The sequence below is a fragment of the Myotis nattereri genome (assembly GCF_964212035.1).
Source record: "Myotis nattereri genome assembly, chromosome: X".
In the NCBI taxonomy this organism is placed as follows: domain Eukaryota; kingdom Metazoa; phylum Chordata; class Mammalia; order Chiroptera; family Vespertilionidae; genus Myotis; species Myotis nattereri.
The window spans coordinates 10,953,475-10,976,539 of record NC_138078.1 but is presented as its reverse complement, the minus strand read 5'-3'; the positions used below and the strand labels follow the sequence as shown (position 1 = coordinate 10,976,539).

The 23,065-nt window shown below is 38.7% G+C and overlaps 2 protein-coding genes and 1 pseudogene across 4 annotated transcripts in view; 1 reads left to right on the top strand and 2 right to left on the bottom strand.

Moving 5' to 3' along the window:
- PDHA1 (pyruvate dehydrogenase E1 subunit alpha 1) overlaps positions 1–23,065 on the bottom strand; it is a 313,772-nt gene that overhangs the window by 263,781 nt on the left and 26,926 nt on the right. The gene's annotated exons all lie outside the window — the stretch shown is intronic.
- The window catches only part of ADGRG2 (adhesion G protein-coupled receptor G2), a gene marked incomplete at its 5' end in the record, with an annotated part of 71,012 nt that overhangs the window by 26,304 nt on the left and 21,643 nt on the right, over positions 1–23,065 (top strand). For both annotated transcript variants that reach the window (XM_081081167.1, XM_081081166.1), the window contains 12 exons: positions 692–730; positions 2,612–2,653; positions 4,903–4,956; positions 11,273–11,328; positions 12,181–12,236; positions 14,960–14,999; positions 15,468–15,505; positions 17,394–17,488; positions 18,215–18,281; positions 18,767–19,146; positions 21,799–21,970; positions 22,157–22,313. In XM_081081167.1, the coding sequence (XP_080937293.1) occupies positions 692–730; positions 2,612–2,653; positions 4,903–4,956; positions 11,273–11,328; positions 12,181–12,236; positions 14,960–14,999; positions 15,468–15,505; positions 17,394–17,488; positions 18,215–18,281; positions 18,767–19,146; positions 21,799–21,970; positions 22,157–22,313 (1,196 nt within the window). The remainder of the gene's footprint in view (positions 1–691; positions 731–2,611; positions 2,654–4,902; positions 4,957–11,272; positions 11,329–12,180; positions 12,237–14,959; positions 15,000–15,467; positions 15,506–17,393; positions 17,489–18,214; positions 18,282–18,766; positions 19,147–21,798; positions 21,971–22,156; positions 22,314–23,065) is intronic.
- Positions 9,336–10,826, bottom strand: LOC308510923 (scavenger receptor class B member 1-like; annotated as a pseudogene). The gene has a single exon. The product of its transcript is annotated as a scavenger receptor class B member 1-like (transcript).

The following is a 23,065-nucleotide window of genomic DNA, read 5'->3' as shown; positions in this document are numbered from 1 at the left end:
CAAAATAGCTTTGGCAGTAGTTTTTGGGTCCTATTGTATGTGGTTAAAAAGTGTGATAATGTAATACATGCCTTTCCCCCCCTAAAGTTTCATCCAGAATAATAAATTCTCGAATGCTTTCCATTAAAATAAATACCAATAGAATAGATTTTAAATTGCATTTTAAGTGAAACAAGATGAAAATGAGGTTTCCCTACAAGTTAGTTAAATATAATGAAGAATTCCAAATTTAAACTAGAATTACTTTCATAAGAATGAACTCCACTAGGTAAAAATATATTAAGCATCAACAGTACTATAAAGTTAGTATTAACTGTGAAAATATCATATCCCTTAGACTTTCATTATAATAGAGGAAAAAAGACAAAATATTAAACTATATAAGTTTATTTAAATGGTTTATTTAAATGTAATAATTATACAAGTGTTGCTATGTTTTAGACAGGTAACGTGTTTAGGGAACACATTTTGAACAAATGAATATTTGCTCAGGAATTGTCTCTGGGGGTTGGAGAATGGATAGTGCGGTGAAGGGGAGGGCAGCAAATACATTTGGTAATGTCAGTTGGCTTTTGCAAAATGCTCTAACTTCTCCAGGGTTGGGGGAGTGAAATGTTTAGAGAACCTAGGAAGATGCATGTGTTTATTAATCATGCCAATGGTTAGATTAATTTTTATTATTTTATTTCAGATGTTACTTCAACCATGTTATCTACTTTAAACAAGACAGGTAATAGCAAGTTATTTCTAAACAGAATATATGTCTTCTGTGGCTTCTTGAGTTTCTCACTTGTGTGGTCTTTTGGATTAGTAAAGGTTATCTCCTTGCCCACTTCCTATGTCTTCAGCTGTTGATTTATTACTTGTTTTATTTTGACATTGAACTGTAATTCTGGTGTCACCACACTCCTGATCTTCCAAATTGCTATGGCCATAGCACTCCACTTAAAATAATATTTTTAGTATAATAATAATATATCTTAGCTCATAAAAATGGAGAATATAGAAAAAATAAAGAAAATAGAATTCATCTTTAGTGTTATTTTCCTAAGACTATTACTGTTAATAACTTGGTATATTTCCATACAATATCATATGTACATATACACTGTCATAGTTTAGGTACATTGTTATATCTCACCCTTTTGACTTCATGTTATAAGTATTTTCTAGAGTCCCTTGCTATTAATGACCTGATAATACTCCATTATGTATCATAAGTTGATTATTAGAGTTGTTTCTATTTTTTAGTAGATGTGTTGCTATAAATATCCTTGTGTCAACATTGTATTCATCCCTGGTTTCCATAGGATGCATACCAAGGATTGGATTTAATGGGTCAGCATTTTGATATTTTAAAGCCCTTGATATCTACTGCCCAGTTACCTTCTAGAAAGCTTATACCTGGAAACATTCCTGCCAATAGTGGACATGAATGTCCATGTCACTGTACCTTTGCTGAAAGCTGAGTCTGTATCATATATTCTTAAATTTTCTCTCAATTCCATAAGTTCTATTTTGAATTTTTGATTATTAGTGAGATTGAATTCTTTTCCCTGAAAGCACTTTGGTTACTAGAACTAGAAGCTCATTTCACAGTTGTATCTTGATTATTCTGGAAAGGAAAGTATCAGCGCAAACAAAATAATGTATTTAAAGGATTATTCATGATAATACAAATGCTGGCAGCCTCTATAATTACCACCAATCATTGCCCATGGGTCAGTCACACATTGAAACAGAAACTCATCAATAACACACACACAAATGAGGTTTCTGAAACTGTCAGTATAACGTCATAATTCTTAAGTGCTCTTCTAAGATCTGAGCTTTGTGTTTTCTTCAGAATTTGTCACTCATCCTAGGAGACAGAGCTTCTTTGTAAATCTGTGCCCTGAACACAGCCTCTTCTAATTGGCCATCCTTACAGCCAAGATTTCTGAACCTGGTTCTCGGTAATCTGGGAAATGAACCTTGGGCTTTGTCCCAAAATTGTGTTGGAAAGATATTTCTAAGATTTGCTTTTTCAGTGTCTTGGTGCTTCTGTGAGCCTGTTGTATGACTGTATTTGGATAGTCTCACCCTCTCTGAGAATAATTTTATCTATCAATATGATGGGAATAGTATTGTATTAACTCTTAGAGAAAATAGCAGGACATTTCCTTGATTATAGAACATAATAGCAATGTTTTAGATTCTGTGTTTACTGTTACCATTAATTTTTATTCTGAATCACTGATCTTTACAACCTAACACCTGAAGGTCCTGATAGTGACTTAATTCTACATATCTGAAGTATAAGTCTGCATTAATTTGTCTAGCAGCAGCAGAGCATGGAAACTTCAGTAGAATTACACAAGCAGTGGAGTGTGTAATGGGTGTGATCTCACTGGGTAAACATGGGAATCTAAATCCCAGACCTACCCTGTGCCAATGCTATATGATTTGTGTATGGGATTCCCATTCATTATGCTGAGATGACCAATAGTGTCTTAAAGGTATCAACAGTATGATTTTCTTAGCACTTCACTAAAATGATACTCATGGCAAATTGTTTTTTTAAAAAAACAAGCAACAATTCTGCTCTAATATTTAAATTGCTTCTTTGCAGAAAAAACTAAAATCACTATAGTAAAAACCTTCAATGCATCAGGTATGACTTATCAATATCAAGACTTTCTTTTTTATAACTGATGTAAAATTAAACAAATGCTTGATGTTAATGCTTTCTCTCTTTTTCCTACCTTTTAAAAATGAAACTGTCTTTTAATGAATAGATGTTTATGCACTGGGTACCTGAAGTTGTACTAAGTGTTTGGGGGTATAATAGCAATGATTAGGCACAATGCCAACCCTCAAGAATCTTCTAGTCTGTGGGGAGAGACAAGCCAAATAAACAGATAATTAACATGAACGTGTAGTATGAACACAAAGGCAATGATTACACAACTGTTTCTGACATGGTTAAGAAGCATAGGAGATAGAAGGGCTGATAATTATCAGTGGGATGCATTTTATGAAGGAAAGATTCTTAAAGAAGTGAATCCCAATCTCTTTTTAAATAATAAAAAAAAAGATGCACTTTTAAGTACCTAGTGCAAGATTAGGGATACATGATATACTTAAAGGTTTCTGGTCAATTTAAAGCAGAGGTTGGCAAACTATGGGCTGTGGGCCAAATCCACCTTTTTTTCTTTTTTTGTAAATAAAGCTTTATTAGAAAAGTACTGTGCCCATTTTTTACATATTGTCTATGGCTATTTTTCCGCTACAATGAATGATAGGGTTGAATAGTTGCAATGGGGAGTATATGGCCCACAAAGCCTAAAATATTTACTGTTTGACCCTTTACAAACAAAGTTTTCTCACTCATGATTTGAAGGACAACCTGTGGTCATGTACTTGGGGGAAATTACAGATAATAGCCCTAACAATAGGAAAGAAAATTCTCAGTATGAATAAGCAGCAAAAAACGCACAGTCCTGGAAATGAAGGTGCCACTAAAATTTAGAGAAAGATGAGATGTGATAGAATGAAAAGCTTAGTAAGCAATAGACCAACAGTTGTAAGAAACATTAAAGCACTACTAATCACCGTCTATATATTGTATAATTGCATAGTATGTTTCTAGTGAGTTATATCCATTAGCAAGTATATTTAAAATGAAATCTTTCTCTTTTGATATGGGTAACTTTGCTGTGGAACAACATAGAACTCTACATGTCTGGTAACTTGTGGCACCTAAATTCAGTTTGCTCACAGAGTCAAAATTTTAGCTGAACCATGATGCCTACACACCAAATGTCAACTAACTCATTCTGGCAGAAACCATATCATACACACTAATTCAAATTGTAATTTTAGTTCACGTTCAAACTAGTTTTCTTAGGAAAGAATTAAGCACTCATAAAGTGTAATGGAAATAAAATAGCAATCAAGCACTGTGTACATAATTTCGACAGAACCAGACCCAGCAAGGATAAATATTTCTTACTATAACAACCTTTTCCCCTTGGTAGTTTGCTTAGTTACATTTGCCCCTCACATTTACTAAAGATTTCTTACACTCTGACAAAATGATGAAATTAATGAAGGAAAGATTCTTAGAGTAGTAAACCCTGAACGCTTTTCAAATCAAAGAAGAGATGTACTTCTCCTTTCACCTTTGGTGAAAATGTTTCTCAGGTTAAGATGTCTGGTTTTTTGTTCTAATGTGGCTTATTTCATCTCCCATTAATCTCTGCCTACTGTGTATGCCTGTGTAGTCTATTGTCCTGGTCATTACTCCATTTTGCCCTCACTATAATTTTTTTTTTTTTTTTTTTTTTACTGGCTAGTATCACCCATTAGATTGTAAGCTCCCTGAGGGCAGGATCCATAATTAGAACCTCATAAAGCCTATAGAATATGGTAGAAATTAGCAAATATTTTTTGAATTTTATAGTTTTGCCCATGTGAAATGATATCATGACTTTGATATTATTTCACACATACATTTGCATGAGGAGCTGAGACTATCATTAGAGTGTTCATGTACTCCTCTACCCAGAAAGAAAGGAGAATGTAAGAGTAAGCGCTATTTCATTTAAAGCCTATATGCTAAATTTATATTCATACTGTTCTGTTTTATTTGGACAGGAGAGGGATTAATTGGGAATGGGACAAGAAATTTCAGGGAGGAGTAGAGGATCAGACACTAACATACTGAAAAATAGTAAAGAATCAAGTTAACCAAGTTAACTCTCATTCCTTTAGTCTTTGTGGAATTCATCCAGCCAATATATCCAACTTATTACATTTTTGGTCCACATTTGATGCCTGAATTTATTAATTCTCTTGACAATGTATATACAAGTGAATGTGTTGACATGCTTAATCAGCTGGATTGTGTTTTCTTTGCAGAAGTCAAACCCCAGAGAAATATCTGCAATTTGTCATCTATTTGCAATGACTCAGGTTAGTTCTTATGCACATTATACTAGTATGTTAACAGATAAATTAGCTTCATAGAGAAAAATGGTTGCTTTTCTCCTGGAGAGTGTGTGATGTGTGCCTCTTTGATCTGTCTCTTTTCATACCACCTGGCTACTATGAATCCTGAATGAAAACAAAAGCAAATTTTAGATTTGGCTGGAATTATCTTCCCATTGCTTAGTAAAATGAATGGTTAATTTCTTTTAATATGAGAACATGAAGCTGTGCACAAAACATTTTTCACCATAGCTTTAAATCCATAACTAATGCACTTAGAGTTGATTCATGAACATAATTAATAATGAACTTAATTATTGAAAGCCACTTCTTGTATACAAATCCTTCAAGCTTTTCCATAGGACCTTAAATATTATTATAGCTTAGAAACAGGATTTTGTCTTTTGCTAAAACTAAAACAAACTGCTCTACTAAAATGTTGAAAACCTCACGTACACCTAGTTAATTGGGTGCTAATCCCTGTAGTGCCATAGTGGATTTTGCCATCTTTAGCTAAGACTGCTCACTATTTTTAAAAATTGAGATGGAAATCTCTTGAGAACATGATATTTTTGAAATGAGGATATTTTCCCTCCTGCTTTGGGCCAGAAGGAATGAAACAACCTCTTTTCTTACATTGGTTTGGCTCTCTGGGCTCCCTTCCTTGTTGAAACCAATGAAAGCAGATGTGAAAAACAGAAAAACATGGTGTGGCAGGTCAGAATTGGATCATGGGAAGAGAGAAGAGGAAGGCAACAAAATATTTTATAATATTAAAGTCTTAGTATGACTCCATTGATATAAAAAGAAACACTCATTAGAGGAATGAATCATTTTATTCTGTTCCCTTTAATCCTATATAATAAAAGCCTAATATGCTAAGTGTCCGGTCATCCGTTCATCCAATCAAAGCATAATATGCTAATGATATGCTAAGGCTGCTCAACTGCTTGCTATGATGTGCACTGACCACCAGGGGGCAGATGCTCCAACTGGTAGGTTAGCTTACTGCTGGGCTCTGGCTGATTGGGACTGAGTGAGATGGGCCGGACACGCCCTGGAGCCCTGCTGTGGTCCCTTCCAGGCTGGCCAGCCTCCTATGTCCCTCTCCAGCCTCGTTCGTGCACCCGTGGGGTTCCTTGGCCTGGCGTGCACCCTCTCACAATCCGGGACCCCTTGGGGGATGTTGGAGAGCCAGTTTCAGCCTGATCCCACAGGCCAGGCCAAGGGACCCCACTGGTGCATGAATTCATGCACTGGGCCTCTAGTAGTTTAATAATTTGTTTGAAAAACATAGGAACATAGGGGTGAATGGAACTAATGCACATTTGAGAATATACAAAAAAAAAAAGGAAAACATAAGAAACAATTGCAAGTAAAATAAGGTTGGATAATTTAGAAAACAAGAAACTTTCTGTTGAAAGAATGCTCCACAAATACTTTGTATTTGTGTGAGTGTGAGATTTGCTTATGTGAGCTTTCTCCTGATAGTATGCTCCTGGTAGAATATAGCAGAAAAATATCATCTGGTTTTGAGTCAAGAAAAACAACAACACATTTTACTTTCATATATTGTGTAACTCTCTTCTTCCTCCCTCCCTCCTCTCTTTACTAAATTCTCCATAATTTCATTATTTTTGTGCTTCATCTATGTTTAAACTGGTGACTAATGTCTACTTTAGTGTTGTGTTTACAAGATGTTTGATAACTTTGAAAATTGAACATTTAGTAAAACAAAACAAACAAAAAAAAAAACTGGTCATCTTGAATAACAGATGTCAGAAAGCTGGTTAGAGTAATGCTTTCCCTAATTGAGTGGATGAATTGACCGTTTGTTTTAGTGTCTGTTGAAAACAACCTCATCAGGGAACCAACTCTTTTGGCACCAGAAATCCCATGTTATCCTGCCAGGAAATAGAAACCTCTACTTCTTGCAGGTTTCAATCCGGATTCCTTAAGGGAAATGGAGGCTAATGCAGAAATGGGAGCTGACTAGCCACAATTAGGCTAAGAGTAAAAAGGAGGTGGCTTCCTGGTTGCTCTGCTACCACTGTGCTCCCAGCACATTTATGAAATTCAACATGCCCTCAACAAGACTAAAGGATGAACTGGAAGAATAGAGGGGTGAGGAAAAGAAATTGTAGGTGTTGACTATATGTACACACACTAAATCAGTTTATACAAGCAAAGATTTCTTTTCAAAAATGGAAAAGTAATAGCCCAGCTGGTATGGCTCAGCGGTTGAGCGTTGACCCAGGAACCAAGAGATCACTGGTTCAATTCCTGGTCAGGGCACATGCCAGAGCTTGAGGGCATGCAGGAAGCAGCCAATCGATGATGTTTCTTTCTCATCTATGTTTCTATCTCTCTATCCCTCTCCAATACTCTCTGTTTAAAAATCAATAAAAATATATTAAAAATGGATAGGTAATTCTATGCATATATCAAAAGTTTTTACCTGTAATACTTATATACTGTATTAATTGGACTTTCAGTATCAGAGTTGAAGTTCTCCGTAGAAAAGTAGCTTAAACAGATAAATCATGTTAATCTCTGGTCTAGTGGCTTTGTTGGCTGTTTTAAGTGGAAGTGGACCATTGGGAACTGTGATATGAGAATCAGTTGTACTTTGGGGTGCAATAAAAAAAAGATAAGATGAGGAGGCCTTCAACACTCTAGCTCATGAGTTGGCAAACTACTGCCCATAGTCCAAATATATTTCCTACCTGTTTTTGTAAGTAAAGTTTTATTGGAACACAGGCATGCCTATTCATTTACATATTGTCTATGGCTACTTTTGCACTACAAAGTTGAGTAGTTTCAACAGAGACCATATGACCCACAAAACCTCAAATATTTATTATCTGTCTGATACTTCACGAAAATGTTGGCTGACCTATGCTCTAGTTTATATGACATCCTTGCCCTTTTGCTCAAGAGGCCAGTTTTTGGTCTCTATATTATGAAATACACACAATTGTACCTGTTAAGGGATCTCTATTTTATTTGTTTCCAGATTGAGTCAACGCCCCTCCAAGTATACCCTGCAGAAAATAGGTTAACTAAAAGTTACTTCAATGTTACACAACGTGAGCATTTTAGGAAAAGGGTTTTCTGGTATATATGGGATGAAAGCGCCAATGAATTGTTCAACTAAAGAAAAGATTTGTCCTGCAACCTATTCAGGTTTCAAAGCAAAATCTCAACTTTGTTCCTAGGAAAGATACTGGCATTTGGTAGTTGTAGTTTTAAAAAGAAAAACACCAGCAAGGAATAAATGGACTTTCATAAGGTTGCTAAGCTTCTGAGAAACACTTTTCCCTCCCTCCCTTATCTATGTAACTGCAACTATAACAACTTTAAAATATTGTTTTTAAACATTAACTTTAGACCCATGGTTCCCTCAATTAGCATCTTTAAAGGAAACAAAATTCTGATGAAACGCATGTAAGGATAAAATTTATTCTATGCACTTTTAGAAAAGGTTTATTACCTCAATAGTGAATTATTTTTAAAAGATGATAAAACTTATTTTTCTTCCAGTAGAAAAGAGACAGAGGCTTGCCCCGAGACCAGAAGCTACAGATGGACAGGTCTCCCACCTGACCAGACACCCAGGCTGACAGGGCCGAGACCTGTCTACCTCTGGCTTGGCACCTAAAAGATTAGGGCCCTCATGGAGGGCAGCTTGGGACAGAGCCTCCCACCACCTCAACCAGGGAGTGGCCCACTTAGTATACAGGATGATGTCAGTTTAGCTAGAGAGAAGGTGCCCAAGACACCCAAATCCAGTGCCCATGTAGACTTTAGGGAGATAAAATCCTGTGGGGGATGCGGATAGTCAGGGCAGCCACATGGGGCATCTCTCACTCATGCTGGTTTCTGAGGCCTGTGTGAAGGGTCTATGCCCCCAGCCCAGATGGGTGCAGAGAGGCCCAAGGTCTGGATGCAGGCTGAGCCCTGAGCCTACTGCCCCCTGTGCCCATGGCTTTGGCACAAGAAATCTACAGCCCCTGGGCTGGGTTTCAGGACAGTGGCTGGCCCCTCAGAGTAAAAGCCCAGTGCTTCTGGGTGAACCATCAAATAAGGGCTGCAGTGTTTCCAGACTAATGGAGAGGGAAACTGGGGAGAAGTGGCCCAATGACTGAACAGGCTCACCCCAGGGACAGGACCCAATGCCCACACACCTGTGGGTGCCTCAGAGAGAAGGTTCTGAAACAGATCCTGTTGGGTGAGCCTCTCCTTGAGTCCCCTCATAAACATCTCTATTCATGAGTGTGTCTGTACATAACTGCACAGGCATATGCATACATGTGTGGGGTTGTGTGCAGTGTGTCGACACACTTGTGTGGCAACTGGGAAGCTCAGACTTTAGGACTGTCAGACTGTCCCCTGAGGGAGTCCTGAAGAAGCAGGGTGTAGGGGCTGGGGAGCTGGTCTGGCTGAGTGGCTGGGCTCGGTTGGCTCCATCTCCAGGACCCTACAGTCTTGCTTCTTGCAGAACTGGGAGCTGATGTCATCAGGGATTCAGAATAGGTCTGCATAGCTTCCGCATCCATTGAGCCCTTTTTACTACTACTACTACAAAAAAAAAGTAGCATTTCTCCTCCTTGAACCACACTAGTGAAAGGACCACTGGCTTGATCTTCCCTGTTTCTCCAATGCCTTTGACAGCCTTGATGTAGAGGCTCAGCTGCAGCTTCACAGAGAAGTTCATAGGGGTTCCTATGACAGAGTGGATGTCCAGGGACAGGGGATGTTTGGGTTTGTGTTTTTTTTCTCATTGGAGTGGAGGCTGATCACTGCCTCTGCCAGGACAAGATAGGAATTGTAGAAGTGAGGATGGAGAGAAATAAGGGTGCACTGAACCTGCAAATGCTGACATTCTGGATTCCACACTCCAGGCACAGGCAGAAGTCCTTGTTAGGTGGGTAGACAGACCCATTAGCAAATAAGGTGTATGAAGCAAAAGGTAGGGATGCCTTTGAACATCCCTACTTCCTTGTAGATGACCTTTATGGACCAGCAGGCCTCAAGGCTGTAGAATTCCAGTTATATTTGTGAGTCATAAACAGGTCCCACATCTGCCCTGAAGTCCTGTCAATCATGTTGCACGGATTCAAGTGCCAAAGTTGAGCTTGCTGAGCCAGTTCCACTTTTCCACGAGGTAGATCTGGCTGAAGTTTTTGATCCCTGTGAACATGGTGAAGAGCCAAGAATTGGAGTAGTTGAGCTCGCAAATAACCCAAACTTGCCCTTTAAGAGGAACATGTCTGGGAAGTATTTATTGATGAGGTGCATGAGGGGGTGGTCATAGCCCCACATGACCTTGCCTACAGTGTGGTTCATGAAGGCACACTCACCAAGGTAGTGAATGCCAAGGTCATGAACAGTTTTAGGCCCATAGACATATTCTCCATCACCAATGCTGCACTCAGGACCAGGATGTTGGGCTTGACGATGTAGTAGCTCTCCAAGCCACTGGACTTCTCGCTGGAATTGGAAGTTGCAGTACTCGAGGAAAGACACTGTGTCATTGTCATTGAAGGTGATGTTGCTCTTATGCTGGAACTCCCTATACATACATAGGGCCTGCACTCCTGCAACAGTGGCTTCTTGCCCTGAAGAATCTCCTTGGGGTTGACATGTCAAAGAAGTAGAGATGTAGAGGGGAACAGGGATCTCCTTCATATGCCGAAGGACAGACTACTGGAGTCCATACACACACTCTTGTGGACCTGCAGCTTGATAATGGAGGGCACCACCATGATCACCACAATGCCCAGCACGGCACACAGCAGCCTAGTGAAGTCCAGTGCCCCAGCCACGCAGTGTGCTCTGGTGCAGCTGCCCATGTCTGCACATGGTGCCTGAAGGAAACATGGTATTGGTAGAGCCAACAGAGGCTGTGACCCCGGGGCTGTGGGCCACAGGGGCATAGTGGGCCTTGGAAAGCAGTGCATGGAGGAGTGGCCTGGCAGGTGGCCAGCGGTTTTATCGAGGGCGCCTTTGGACAGGCCGAATCCCAGGCACCAGGATTCAGGTAGGCTGGGATAAAATTTTCTTGACAAGGGAACAAGCGTTCCCTCTTTCTGCATTCCTACATAAAATTTAAAATTTATATCTTCTGAAAATTATATTGAGTAACTTTCTGATACAAAGGAGAGTAAATGTGAATAACAGCAAAGAATGTGATGAAACTTTGTTTATAAAGTAATTTGATAATCTTTTTCTGTGTGATATTAATCCTCAAGCTCTAAGGATGCAAGTCTCAATTTTCTTTTTAAAAATTTATTTTCAGCATTTTTCCGAGGTGAGATAATGTTTCAATATGATGAAGAAAGCAATGTTACCCAGGTAGGTTTTAAAGATTTTCCTTATTACAATCTAAAAAATGAATTTAGATGTATTTAAGTATTTGTTTAAGGCTTAATTTATGATATCTGGCATATTTATTTACTTTTATGGCCAAGTATAAATAAATTTTATTGTTGAATCCCTAGTTTTGATAAGAGGACTTGACTTCATAATAATCATGGTATTATGTTAATAATTATATTTTAGTTTTCACTAGGTTTGCTGCTGAATGTTTATATGATGCAATTCTATTACCAGTCAAAATGTGAAATTATATTAGAAACTCCTAACAAGAAGAAATATATTGCATCTAAGAACTGTCTTTTAAACTGATCCTATTTGCCACATGGGGTATTCAGATATAGTAGTATCAGCCTCCTGTAATCTAGATTGCTTCAGAGGATCTCAGCTACAGGTGGTTTGTTCATTCAGTGAATATTTCTTGAGTACCTACTATATGCTGGGCAAGGAGCTAGGTTCTAGAAATATAGTGGTGACTGCTATCAAGTTTCCCCCTTTACATTGGGATCTTTTACTTAAATCTGAGGCCTTTCATGTAGAGAGCTTTAATAGTATTCTTTTGGGGGAATAATGAAAGACAAAATAGAATAACAAAAAAACAGAAATTATTGACACATCACACTTGTTGATTCAGAATATTTAAAAAAAAAAAACTGGCTCAGTTTATATGGATTTGATCATTTGCTAGGTAGTATTCCATGCAGTTGGTATTGATAGTCTTTGGGGTGTAGTTATTTGGGTGGTCAACAAATCTAAAGAACAACTCCTTGTATGAGAGCATAAAAAAAAACAGTATTTGTTGTATTCTTAATGATTTTGTGCTTCTAACAGAATCCAAATATGGCTAATGGCACCTTGACTGGAGTCCTGTCTCTAAGTGAATTGAAGTGAGTAATCTGCTGTTTGATTTAAATCTTAAGAAATCAACTATGGAAAGATACTTGTTGAGCTATCTTTGCTTTTGGAAACTGTGAATAGGAAAGAGACCTAAAGGTTATAGAGAATTGGTTCTTGAGTTCTTTGCAAACTATAAACATAATTACCTGTCATCAATTAATATCCCTGTGAGGCTCTTCTCTTTGATGCTATTAAATTACCTCCATTTGAATTACTATTTGAGTAATATGACTTGATAGCCAGCAAGGTTGAAAGAAGGATTCAAGGTAAGACTTCGTGTATACCATTTGTTCATGCTTTCATGAAGCATCAGTGATTCACAAGTCAGAGAGAGGTCTTCTTAAATAGACCTCAGTTTACAAATAGATGCCTCCAGTTAGACAATAGATCAAAATATGGGCCAGCAGTTGGCCTAGGCCAGGACAGTCTTACCCTGTCCACTGGCAGGAGAAACTTCATGTCTTTGCCCTCGTGGCAGGGAAGCAGCATCAGAGATAAAATTCATCTACTCTCCACTTTACTATTACCTCTCAAATGAAGTTTTCATAAACTTTTAACCAAATTTAAAAGCTCTGGTGAGTATCTGTGATAACACTGAAGAGAAAAACCTTTCCTAGGTCAAAGCAAACAAAACAAAACTATTCTTAAGGCTCATTATTTAATTAGCATTTTGACCTGGCTGCTTCTGATGATTCAGCAGTGCCTAGGTAGAGAGAAAAATAATGCATGATTCCATGTGGTAGATATCAGACATTCCTAGTGCTCTTGTGAGTTTATAGAGGCAAAAAGTTATAGTGGTAACTAGGATGGGCAGGAGTGTCATTTATGTCCTTTATATGCCTATTTTTTCTTACCTCCTGATAAAAACCTAGCTTTTCTAACTATTCAAAGAATATGTGTGAAATAATCTATGTCTTAGTAGGATTTTAAACTTTAGATGGGCAATAGTAGTGATAGGAAACATTTTTTAAACTCACAAATTTATAAATAGAATACAACTTAGCATACTTGCAATTCATCTTAATTATCAGACTTGAAATAGAGATGAATTCATTTAAAGCCACCAAACATTTGTTGAACACCTACTATGTGCTGGGGGTTACAAATGGGAATAACCTCAACTCTCTGAAATAGAAAACTAGACTGCTAATTAAAATCACTTGGGGAGCTTTTAAACACATTGATGCCCAGACACACTCCATACCAATTAAATCAGGATGTGGGGACTGAGACATAGGCATGAGCGTTTTTAATGCTCTGCTGGTGGTTTCAGCATGAGGCCATTTTGAGAAGAAGGAGTCTGGAGTCTGGTAGGAAAGATGCAAAATGGGAACAAATGATAACACTAGAGCACAATCCCTATAATGAAGGTCACATTTACAAAGTACCAAAGGATGTTCTAAGTGTCTGAATATAGAACAGATTGGACATGACTGGAATGGCCAGGGAAACCCCAGAAAGAAGGTGGCCTCTGAGCATAGTTATGGAGGAGTAGTTCCTGACAGCTCAAAAAGCTAACTGACTACTATTGTCACCATCCTTCCCTTCTTCTTCCCTCTAGACCTTTCCTGGAACAACCAAGAACTATTGCCCATTCTTTAGAGCAGAGTTTCTCAGCCTTAGTACTATTGACATTTTGAGCCTGATAGCTCTTTGTCATATGGGATTGTCCTATACCAGTGATGGCGAACCTTTTGAGCTCAGTGTGTCAGCATTTTGAAAAACCTTAACTTATCTCTGGTGCCATGTCACATATAGAAATTTTTTGATATTTGCAACCATAGTAAAACAAAGATTTATATTTTTGATATTTATTTTATATATTTAAATGCCATTTAACAAAGAAAAATCAACCAAAAAAAAATGAGTTCGCATGTCACCTCCGACACGCGTGTCATAGGTTCGCCATCACTGTCCTATACATTCGGGGATATGTAACAGATCCCTGGTCTCCACCCACTAGATGCCAGTAGCACCCCACCCCCAATTGTGACAAGAAAAAAAATGTCTTTAGATATTTCCAGATGTCCCTTGGGGTGCAGTGTCACCCCAGGTTGAGAACCACTGCCTTAGATTGTTTTTTTAAACTAGATTTGATAAGATCATGCACATTCAGGATGGTATGGCCATAGACAAATTTTTAAACTAGATTTATTTCATTTTAAGCTCACATGAAGCTCTGCCACATTGGAAAAATGCAAGTGTTGTAAGAGTGCAATTGAAGGAGGGGAATGAGAGAGATTCCTAAAGAGAAGTTGTGAGGAGGGGAAGGCAGTACTGGAGAGTGCTAAAGGGTGGCAGGGTGAGTTGGAGAGAGAATGAAGAAATCATAGGCCCAGGGCTTCCAGGGTGAGTGGCGGGCCTGTCTCAGAAATTTTGCCTCAGGCCAGCCAGCTCTTCCTCAGGCCTTCTGCCAGAGGCTGCCTGGGAGTTGCAGTAACTTAATGAATAACACGATTGTTCAACCATAAATTTCTATCTTGCAACTGTTGGCTAGTACCAATACAGCTTCTGTCTGGTTAGTTTTCCTTGTCATATAAATAATTTATTTTTTCCACATAGCAATCTCTTAATATACCCAGTATCTCTTCAAAGTGAACACTGCAAGCAATAAATACTATGTGACTAATGCATTTGCTAAAAATCTAACTTGTTTTGAATTTAATACCGCCAACAGCCTCCTTCATGTCAATTTCTTTCATTTTATTAACAGACGAACAGAGCTCAACAAAACCCTGCAAACCCTAAGTGAGGTAATGATAGTACACCCTGTACCTTGTATATAATTGTTATTTGGGGAAAAGCATGGAGTTCTGCATTCCTGGGGAGATATGTATTCAAATCTCCCCAAATTTGTCATGTAAAATAGTGAATGGACTAGTTCCATTACTCCAAAAATCAAAACTAGGCACAATGGATGGATGTTACAAGGAGGTGGGTTTTCCTTCATGTAAAACTGAAAGTTTCTTAAAACAAGGACCCAGAAGAATGAGCTCTCTTGTGTGATAATGAGCTCCCTGACATTAGATATATCTATCTAAGCAGAGGCTGTATAGCCTGAATAGCTTTGATCATAAGTCAGAAATCTGGTAGGAATATGAAATGGATGAGCCCTAGGAGTTCTTGTAGCTCTAAAATTCAGTGATTCTGTGATTAGTCCTGAGTTGTCTTGTCTGACACCTTCAACTGTCAAAGTAACATATATTTTTTGTTTGTTTCAGACTTATTTTATAGTTTGTGCCACAGCAGAAGCTCAAAGGTCAGTTATTTTTAATACTTTTATAAATATCACTAGAGGCCTAGTGCATGGATTCATGCACCAGTGGGGTCTCTCAGCCTGGCCTGCACCCTCTCACAATTTGGGAACCCCTCGGGGGATGTTGGACTGCTGGTTTTGGCCCAGCCTGTGGGGATTAGGCCGAGAAACTCGCAGTCCAATGCCACCTGCAGCTCCTGCTTATCCCGGCCCTGCTGCACCTACTGAGGGCTTGTGCCCCATCAGGCCCAAGCCCAGTCGGTCCTGATCAAGAGATGCTCGTGCTGCCGCAGTGGTGCTCACCAGCCATGAGCCCTGTGTCTGGTGCCAGTTGGTCAGCTGAGCAGCACTACTGCTGTGGGAGCACACTGACCACCAGGGGGCAGCTCCTGTACTTAGTGTCTGCCCCCTGGTAGTCAGTGTATGTCATAGCGACCAGTCAACTGATCCTTGGGTCGCTTAGGCTTTTATATATAGATTATTCTTGACTCATGAGAAATAAAGTATTGAGGAGTCTTAGGTTGCAAATTCGAAGGCATTCTTCTAAAATAAATACATATTAATGACATTTTGGATATACACTGAGTGGCCAGATTATTACGACCACCCCATCAGTACAATGAAGTGAATTAGTTATGCAAATAATAATAATAAAACCTTGAGAGTATTTGCTTAGGAAGTTTTCAATATTCAGTATTTTTGGAAGTGTCAATGAAGTACTGATGGGGTGGTCACAATAATCTGGCTGGTCATAATAATAATCTGGCCACTCAGTGTATGTATTTTTATTCTTCCAAACATTCATCAGCCTGTCACAAGCATCTTCTCATTTCTTTGTGAAACACAGAGGGGGGTGCTGTTGGGGCTGCTGACCTCTGTTTTATGAGGCTAAGGATCATCAGTGTCCTTAGCCCCAAGGGCCACCAATACAACCAAGAAATGGCTCACAGTGGTCCAGTCAGAGTGAAGGACAGTCAAAGAAGAAGGAACATAATCTGGAACATGGGAGAAGAAGGAGAGGGAGGAAAGGATTGGAAAGAAAGAGAAAAGAAGAAATTAAAAAGTGCATGCAGAGGTGAATTTGAGATTGCCGATAATTATTTGAGGATGTGCAGATTATTATCTTAAATTGTGTCCATTGGTTGTCCTGATTGCATAAGCCAACAAGCTTATAGGTCAATAATCTCACTACCTGAAACTTCAGCATTCTGTGAGAGTAAAAATTCTAGAAAATGACATATTTCTACTCATCAAACTATTCATTGATACAAATAATGGCAAGTCTTCCATGAAATTGTACATCAAATCCCTATCCATTATATGTATTTAGTTCATTTTACTTACCTCTTTTTGTTCTTTGCAATATTAATATTTTTTTCACATAAACCAATATTAAAGTAGAAATAAACAGAGAGAATGTTTTAAATTCCTAGTTATCTGATAATCCAGATTGGATTGCCAGAGATTTTGGATTTAAGAGACCTTGACATACATCTAGGCTGGTATTTGAAAGGGCTCTTACAATGGAAACTCAAATGCCTACAGCTGGGGGTAAGACTCTAGCTGTCAAGATGCTTGTGTTTTCAGCCAAGTGTTACCCCTGCCTGTTCATTGTGCAGGCAGACAAAATGAATCAGCAGCTATATGTGATCAGAGCCTCTCTGCTTTGCAACCTCTACGAATGTAAACCCCTATAAATTTCTTATCCTATAAAATCTTTTGGATAGAGTTCAGACCATGGTAGCTGGGTGTTTACAAGCTTATAGGTGACACTGCAAGTTAACATTGTCACTGTCTCTTTTCCTCACTCTAAGTTTGAAAAAGCAATTACAAATATGTAGATAGGTTTTCAATTTAGTAACATTCTAGTTGTATATTTTTCTCTTTATAGCACACTAAATTGTACATTCACAATAAAACTGAATAAGACAAGGAACATATGTGCCGTAATGATGGCTTTGAAAAGTGTAAAGATTCACCCAATGGGTAAGTTGTCTCTATGTTGCTGTGTTCGTTTTCATATGGCTTTGATGCATTCTTTTTAAAATTGAAGATATAATTAATAAACTTACATATGTTACAGCTTTCTACTTTAACTCATTTGTCCTTGGGCAGTTTTTAGGGAGCTCTAAAAGGTGATTTTTCCTTTCTTTATTTTTAAAATATATTTTAATTGATTTTAGAGAGGAAGGGACAGGGAGAGAGAGGTAGAAATATCAATGATGCGAGAGAATCACTGATCGGCTGCCTCCTGCACACCCCACAGTGGGGATCGAGCCCACAACCCAGGCATATGCCCTGACTGGAAATCGAACCATGACCTCCTGGTTCATAGGTTGACACTTAACCACTGAACCACACCAGCCGGGCTTGTCTTTCTTAATAAAATTTCAGTATACTTTTTGAAAACATTATAAACCCTGCTGAGAAGGAGAGATCTATTTGGAGTGTTGAATTACTTGCCACTGGGATCTGTTTACTTCTGAATTCCTCTTAGAAATTGCTGAAGAGTGATTGATATTGTGTGCATATAACCCTCCCCAAAATGATTCACTCAGTATAATGCCATCCAATTTATTTTATCACCTGTTTTAGACAAATGCTCTCTAAAATGTAGTCAGTGTAAGGACCATAATACTTGATGGATCTGAGCTTCTATCTTGCCTTATTCTTAACCATGCATTTTCTTCTCTTTCCTTTTGTCTCCTCCAGAACAGTGCTGCTGTTCTGTCAGAATACCCTGCCCTTCCTCCCCAGAAGAATTAGAAAAACTGCAATGGTATGTAGCAAACATGCTGACCCTTTTCCTAATAAAAATAATATTTAATCGCCATGTTGGCTAAGGAATTGTTGAAATTTGACAATGAATAAGGGCTTTCAATTTCAACACTTCTCAAACATTACTGCAAATACCAATCACTGAGGATCTTGTTAAAATGCAGATTCTGATCAGGTCTGGGCAAGACCTGAGATTCTGCATTTCTAACAGGCTCCCCAGTGAAGCAAATGCTGCTGGGTCATGGACTCCACTTGAAGTAGTAGGGGTCCAGACTATAGCGCAGTGGTTCTCAGGCCTGGTTGCACATTAGGACCATCTGGGGAGTTTTAAAAACATTGATGCCTGCCTCCCACCTTCAGAGATGATGTTATTGGTCTGGGGTGCAGCCCAGGGTTCTGGGTGGTATCATATGGTTGCCAGAGGAAGAGATTCACTTCTCTGTAGCTCATTTGTCTCACATGCATCTCTCTGATTCTTTCCTTTAGTGACTTGCAGGATCCAATTACGTGTCTCGCTGGTGGTTATTCACATGGCCCATCTTCCAGCAATTCTATCCCAGTTGCTCCTCAGGCCACAGCTATTTCCCAGGTCTCCAGTGTCTTCTCTTTAGCTGTGCCTCTAAATCAACCAGCTGTCATCTCCCAGAGCCCAACAGGGGTGATTCACCTTCCTTCTGTCCAGTCTTCAACTCCCATAGCTTCTAGCCCTACCATTGATAAGCTCCCCCAATCTGGAACTATCTCAACCCCTAGTTCCCAAACTGATCTTTCCCACACCCTGTTACCTGGGAAATCCTCACTTCCCATTCCCACCACGTCTGCCCTGGTGAATGTCATCATGACCAGCACACCTCCTGACAAGACAGGTAAATATAAAGAGCTAAGCTGCTCCTAATTTTGTTGTAATTCTGGGTATCTGAAATGCAGCTGCCAGCCTGTAAATGAAGATATCTGTAATAAGATCACATTGATCCTTTCTTTTTATGATATCTTTTTATTTCAAGAGATTTCTTCCAGGCATTCATAGAATGGAGAAATAGCTTTGAGGCAAACACAGATCTCATTTTATTGAGCTGAGTTATTTTATAGTTTTCTTTCTCCTACAAAATGTTTTGGGGTCACTCTTTTCAACATTCTGAAGAGAAAACTTGTGAACTGTTAAACACAGTAACTCCATTTAGACGGAAGACAATAAAAACTGGTGTTCTTGAAAATTAGTTAGTCACAGAGTGACAGAGCTGGGACTGAGCCAAGGTAGCCACAAGGAAGAGAAAAACATTCAGAAGGCCCGTCGTTGGTCTGCATTGGGCTCTAACTGGCAGTGTGATCTGGGATAAGCCATTTTGCTCCTCCTGACTCAGCCTATTAAATTAAAGATAAAAATAATCACACTAACAGAACTTGGTTGAGAACAGTGGCATACATGAGAAGCCCTGGAAACTGCAAAGGGCTCCCCAGAAACAAAGTAGGTTTAGGGATAAAGGCTAAAGGGAAGAAGGAAGGAAGCAGAAAGAATTCTGGACACTCTCCAGTTTCAATTCAGTGAGTGAGAAGCAGGTCTTCCTCTAGACCAGTGGTTCTCAACCTTCCTAATGCCACAACCCTTTAATACAGTTCCTCATGTGGTGGTGACCCCCAACCATAAAATTATTTTCGTTGCTACTTCATAACTGTAATTTTGCTACTGTTATGAATTGTAATGTATATATCTGATATGCAGGATGTATTTGCATTGTTACAAATTGAACATAATTAAAGCGTAGTGATTAATCACAAAACAATATGTTAGTATATATGTGTTTTCCGATGGTCTTAGCCGACCCCCAAAGGGGTCGCGACCCACAGGTTGAGAACTGCTGCTCTAGAATTTAGATGTTTCAAGGCAAAATCAAATTCTTGATGACATGGGATTGGAGCTCAGGTTGAGGTCCCTGCCCCTTCCACCGCCGTGCCAGCATCCCCAAGAGGTTTAGACTTCTGCCAAATGACTTGATATTTCTTCAGATTTGCACTTCTCTCTCTAAGTAATTTTAAAAATAAATATGGACATTTTAGGCCATATAAAGTCATTGGGGCTCTAGTCTAGTGGCTGATGAAAAATAAGTAAAATTAAAGTTCATTAGCCTGAGCCTAAAATTGTCTACCTTTCCAAAGCTATCCCCTTTCATCCTTAGAATCAACCTAACAGGCTACACAGAAAGGCCAGCAAGGTGGCCTCTTACGACTGTGCTTCCACTCCCGAGACTTGAGTTTCAGGCAATGAGGAAGCAAAGTAGCATATACATAAAAGATGTGCTGGGGTATTATCTGGTGGCTAAAAAATGGATATAACTTAATGTTTCCATAAGAGAGGGATGGTGAAATATGATATTCTCACAATGACTCACATAACAAAATGACTATTACACAACTGTGCATAAGAACAGCTAGACAAAAACTTAGGGGCATTTCTCAAGTCTTGAGTGAAGTGAAAATAATAATAAATAGCTTTCACACCATGTTTATAACAGTATATTATAACATATGAATAAAGGTTAGAAAGGAACATGCAAAATAAGAAATAGGATGTTAAGTGGTCAAATTAAGAGACTTTTTTTGTTGTTAGGTCTGTATCATTGTTTCCCAATTAAAAACACTATTAAAAATCAGGCTTACAGCTGGTAATTTTAATAACATTCTCTTTTCCACAAAAAAGGGTAACTTCTAGTTACCCATATAAATTCCTGTATGCATGATATAAATTAAATATAAGTACATTTATGCTTGTATGAATATACACTAAATACACAGATATGCTTTTACATATTTTTTTAGTTACGCTTCTTTTTAAATATATTTTTTACTGTTGACAGTATTACAGATGTCAATGTATAATGTACACTGTATACATGAAGTATAAATGTACACACAGTAAAATTTATCCAGTTCTTTTGGATGAATGAAAATTTTATAGCTCTATGAGGTTGAAAAACACTACAGTCATGTAACCACCATCAAGATATATAACATTTCCACTACCCCCAGAGTTTCCTCCTATCCCTTTGTAGTCAACCTCCTACCAACTTTGCCCATCCCCTGGCCACCACTAATCTGTTTTGTTTCCTTATACTGTGCTTTTGTTTTTTCTAGAATTTCATGTGAAGAGAATCATACAGTGTGTAACCTTTTGAGTCTGACTTTTTTTCACTTAACATAATACATTGGAGATCCATACATGTTGTTGCACATATAAGTCGCTCATCCCTTTTTATTACTGAATAATGTAGTCCATTGTATGGTGGACCACAGTTTGTTTATCCATTCTGCAGTTGATGAACATTTTGGCTTGTTTCCACTTTGGAAACAAAGCTGGAAAAGGCTACAATGAACATTCATGAACATGTCTTCTTAAGACATGTTTTCACTTTCCTGGGGTGAATACATAGCAGTGGGTTTGCTAGATCACAAGGTGTATGTTTCTTTTTATTAATGATTTCTTTCATTATGTGTTCATAAAATGATTTGGCTCTCTGTTGTAGAAACTGTTCATACCAGCAGCATCACTGTTTCTGACCTTGAGAGCCAAGTGACTCAGATGGAGAAAACTCTGTCCTTAGGCAGCTTGGAGCCTAACCTCGCAGGAGAAATGATAAATCAAGTCAGCAAACTCCTCCATTCCCCACCTGCCTTGCTGGCCCCTCTGGCCCAAAGGTATGACTTAGCAAACTGACCCTATAGTGATAACAATGCTTCTTACATGATTAATTACAGCCAAGTATTTTTCTCCCACAATGAGTTTTATAATGACTTGTTAAGTTGCTACTCTGTATTCTTTCTGCTTAGACTGGGGAAAACAAAGTGGGAGTGTTGAATTTGAACTGCCACTTATCTTTACAGATTGCTAAAAGTAGTGGATGGCATTGGTTTACAGCTGAATTTTTCAACCAAGACCATAAGTCTAACCTCCCCTTCTTTGGCTCTGGCCGTGATCAGAGTGAATTCCAGTAATTTCAACACGACTACCTTTGCTGCTCAAGACCCTACAAATCTTCAGGTATATCCTAATTTAATGTGGAAACAGCCTTTTCTTGTATATGACATTATATAATATATCATGATATATGATAGAGTCTTATATATGTATGAGTATATGATTGAAGCAATTACTGCTTATAGTCAGGGATGATATTAAAAATATTTAACATCTAGAACAATGAGTCACCACAGAATTAAAAAAAGAACATTGCCTAGCCAGTGTGGCTCAGTGGTTGAGCATCGACCCATGAGCCAAGAGGTTACTGGTTTAATTCCTAGTCAGGGCACATGCCAGGTTTTGGGCTTGATCCCCAGTAGGGGGTGTGCAGGAGGCAGCGGATCCATGTTTCTCTCTCATTGATGTTTCTCTATCTCTATCCCTCTCCCTTCCTCTGTCTCTAAAATCAATAAAAACAGCTCCCCTCCAGGGAGCATGCCCATTCCTTTCCCTTTCCCTTCCCGTTCCCCCTCCCCAGGCACCATTAGCTTCCTCACTCCCAAACTCCAAGGACCCTTCCTTTACCTCCATAACTCATTTCCTAAGCCCATTTCTTCTAGGAAGTACTTCTTCTACCTCTGTAATTTTCCCAATAAATGTTCTATTACAGTTTGAAAAAAATAAAATCAATAAAAACAAGGGCATTGGTTTTGACTGGTCTCGGAGGTCATTGTTGCACCTAGAGTTAACTCTTTAGCAGTTTTATTGTGGAAGTTGGGGTGAGGTATGTTGTGGGAAGTGTCCAGTGGAGGGTTCTAGATAGTTGGGAGATA